This window comes from Haliaeetus leucocephalus, unplaced genomic scaffold (assembly GCF_000737465.1).
Source record: "Haliaeetus leucocephalus isolate CR32 unplaced genomic scaffold, Haliaeetus_leucocephalus-4.0 Scaffold162, whole genome shotgun sequence".
Classification (NCBI taxonomy): Eukaryota; Metazoa; Chordata; class Aves; order Accipitriformes; family Accipitridae; genus Haliaeetus; species Haliaeetus leucocephalus.
In genome coordinates this window covers 13000763-13004481 of record NW_010972598.1, presented here as the reverse complement: position 1 = coordinate 13004481, position 3719 = coordinate 13000763, and the positions used below count along the sequence as shown (strand labels likewise).

The 3719-nt window shown below is 42.7% G+C and overlaps 1 protein-coding gene across 1 annotated transcript in view; it reads left to right on the top strand.

Annotated features, from left to right (window-relative positions):
* Window positions 1-3719, top strand: part of NEFL (neurofilament, light polypeptide) — a 4809-nt gene extending 1090 nt beyond the window's left edge. Inside the window, exons 2-4 of the mRNA XM_010562820.1 lie at window positions 653-781; window positions 1732-2051; window positions 3138-3719. Of these exons, the coding sequence (XP_010561122.1) occupies window positions 653-781; window positions 1732-2051; window positions 3138-3316 (628 nt within the window). The 3' untranslated portion in view covers window positions 3317-3719. The remainder of the gene's footprint in view (window positions 1-652; window positions 782-1731; window positions 2052-3137) is intronic.

Sequence of the window (3719 nt, the reverse complement as noted above, 5' to 3'; positions counted from 1 at the left end):
GGGGGGGGGGGGCCTCGCTTCGGGCTCACGGCGCTGCGGCACGCCGGGCATCGTTCGGCTGCGTGCCCCTAAGTCCTGAGCCGTGTCGCCCTGGAAAAAGGCATATTATTAAGCTAAAACAGGAAAAAGCACGTAGAGGCTTGAAACAAAACGAGTTTCGTGCCTGCTTTAGTCCTTGGGTGGCAGAAAACCGGGCTCGTAAGGTTGAATAGGGATGGAAGAGCAGGGTGTGGGTAGAGGGGTGTTTAGTCCTCACATAGCGGAAAACTGAGCTTTTAAATAGGGATGGAATAACAGGGTGTGGGTATGGGGGTGTTTGGTCCTCGCATAGCAGAAAACTGAGCTCTTAAATAAGGATAGAATAGCAGGGTGTGGGTACAGGGGTGTTTAGTCTTCACACAGCAGAAAACAGGGCTCTTGACATTAAATAGGGATGGAAGAGCAGGGAGCGGGTATAGGGGTGGGAAAACCCTGCCAGGGAAGGTGGGGTTTGGTAAATGGTGCCCTTCTGGCTGAGGGTGGAGTTGGAGACATTCGCTTTCTGTCTGCGAGAGCAAGATTAAGTTAATAGGATTGGAGAAATTCCTTGCAAGATGTTACTGCTAGACATGGAGGAATTAAGAATTTTACCCTGTCGATATTGTTACTTCCAACAGGATACAATCAACAAATTAGAGAACGAGCTGAGAACCACGAAGAGTGAAATGGCTCGGTATTTGAAGGAATATCAAGATCTGCTCAATGTGAAAATGGCCCTGGACATCGAAATCGCAGCGTATAGGTAGGATGGGGGGAAGGCTTTAGTAAGGGATCAGGTTCCCGTTCTCTCTTCAAGAGAATTCATTCTATCTATCATTCCTCCAGCAGAAATTTCCATAGATAAGTGTCAGTTTAATCAGGTCTTCTCCATTGTCTTGCTATTGGAAGAAGCAGTGCTTTTGAGGTAAAATACTTGCTTAAAGCAAAATCTTCAGTGGAGCAAACCTAAGCGAGTATAATGGTGTGTATGTATATGCATACAGAACTCTTAGCTCAGCAATATATGGTTTCAGTTCTCCATCTTTACAGATAAAAATACCTGTTCTTTACATACAGTGAAGAGATTTTGTGTCAGTGGAACTTCTTAATACAGATGGCTGTGCCCTCAAAATTGGAAGCCTCTTACATGCTTTTAAGAATGGGCTTTGCTTCCAGCTCGCAGAAGCAATCTCCTGCAAAGCAAATATTTTACAGCAGAATTGCTTTTAAATAGCTGTTTAATATTAGTTTTGTCCCAGATACTGTTAGAAACGGCAAATGCTGATACAGAATTTCCATGAATGCCACAAGGGGGAATATTGAGAAAGTGACTATAAACCCTGTCTAATAGCCGAACATAACATCAAATTGTTAGATCTGCATCGTTCTCTGCAACCCTACAGGTTACCAATATACAATTCTAACCTCACCTGCTATAGGAACCTAATCCTAGAGAATTTTTCCCCATTATTTCTTCTAACAAGGAAAAGTATTAATTCACCAGTAATGCACACATCTGAAACAATTTTTTCCAAGAAGATAGGGTAGCATTGCCACATAGTTATTTATTATAGGCTAGTTTTTGCACTCCTAAGTATGCAGTTTCTAGGGCTTGTGCTGCTCAAAACATCATAGTATCTCAGTCCTTAGCTGAATCTGCTGAATACTGCTGCAGCACAACTAAGTCATTTCTGCTTGGTTTTTGTCTGCTAGGAAACTGCTGGAAGGTGAAGAGACCCGACTCAGTTTCACTAGTGTTGGAAGCATCACCAGTGGCTACACCCAGACTGCCCCGACTTTTGGCAGGTCTGCCTACAGCGGTCTCCAGTCCAGCTCCTACCTGATGACAACCCGTTCCTTCCCCACATACTACTCCAGTCACGTTCAGGAAGAGCAGATTGAAATAGAGGAAACAATTGAGGCTGCTAAAGTGGCAGAAGCCAAGGCAGCACCTGCAGAAGAAGGTGAGGAGGAAGAGAAAGAGGAAGGTGAGGAAGAAGCAGGAGGTGAAGAGGCTGAACAAGAGGAGGAAGGTACTTATAGTTACTTTCAAATCCCTCTCTTTCATGCTTCACCCTGCTCATACAGGGTAAAACCCAGAAATCCTGAGGACTAAGTCTAATGATTAGACCTCTCTCCTTGTCTGCTCACGTGAGCAGAGGATCATGGGATTAAGCACACAGCATTTAAGCAGGAAAGCCTGAACATTGAATGGAAGATAAGGTAAACATTCAATATCAGGTGGATTGTAGGACTGATTATATTCCCTTGGAAATCACTGGGTGGGTTTTTTTCCATTCAAGTTTCCAAAACCAAGAATGATAATACTTCAACAGCATGTAATATTATATTCATGCAGCAGCAAACAGTACTTGGCTATTACAGGCATCCTCAGAAAGAAGGGACGAGGACATCCTGGGCGAAATACGAATTTCCAGAGAGTAGCCTGTGATAATAGGAACATCAGCTGATGTCTGTGGATGTAACTGTTGGGTTCAGTGGATAGCAATATCTATTGCCTGAGGTCTAGGTAGTTTTCTTGTTCAAGCAAAGTATATGCCACTTCCTTGCTGCACCATAATTTATTTGCCAGACTCTCATTTTAAAGAAAATGAGAAGGAATATGATCCAGGGTTGCTTTTCCCAACTTCAGCTGCATAGCCCTGAAGGATTTAACCTAAACATACCTGAAATGCATTGGTTGCCATTGAGCTATTCTAGGAGTTTATTAGTGTAAAGATTAATTATAATGAAATGATAGCTAAAGAGCCAATTGGAGAGCAATGGCAAGATTCCATTTTGGACTCAAGCCTTTGGATAAGGCTTAAAGCAATGAGTCCAGAGTCAATATTTTTCAAGGCCATGATTTTGAAAAGACCTGTAAAGTGTTTCACTCCCTCTGAAATCTAGGATAAGCTGGTTGTGTAGTTTTGTTGTTCTGCCTTGCAAGTCCCAGATAAATGTCCCTGCTTTCATGCAAAATCAGTTGCCAGCCCCATCATGTTTAGCTGGCTGCCATCCAAATGTGTTGGGTTGAAGGGTGCAGGTGTGCTGGCTCCCCTTAAATTGGGATTAGGAACAGTACGTATATGTGAAATACTTCTTTTTGTCTTTCAAAGGTGCTAAAGAAGAATCTGAAGAAGCCAAAGAGGGTGAGGAAGAGGAAGGAGAAGGGGAAGAAACAGCAGCTGAAGAAGGGGAGGAGTCTCAGGAAGCTGCTGATGAAACTGGTGAGGAGGAGAAGGAAGAGAAAGAAGCAGCAGGAAAGGAAGAGAGTGAAGTGAAGAAGAAGGCTTGATTTTTAGGCAGTCTACCTTTCTCATCAGGTCAACAGAGTAAAAGATGATTGACTGAGCTAAAATTGCAGTCTCACATATTTAATTCAGTGACCACTGAGGTTTAAAGTTAATGATCTATGATGTTTCTCTCTGTGCAGAGTATCAGTATGCTTGCAGAGCACCCACTGGCTTGCTCCCTGAATGCCGCATGGTCTACACGTATGAATTCAGGGGTTATGTCTTTCTTGGGTGATTCAGAACCTTAAAATTTAAAATGGGGGGAAAAAAAAAAATAAGTCATGGGAATGAAAGTTATCTTTAACTTGCATTTAAAATAATTATGGAAACCTTGGGTGGGTAAAATAACGGAGGCTTCAATAAGTATGTGCAATAAAGCTAGTCAATAAAGTTACAGAAATGCTT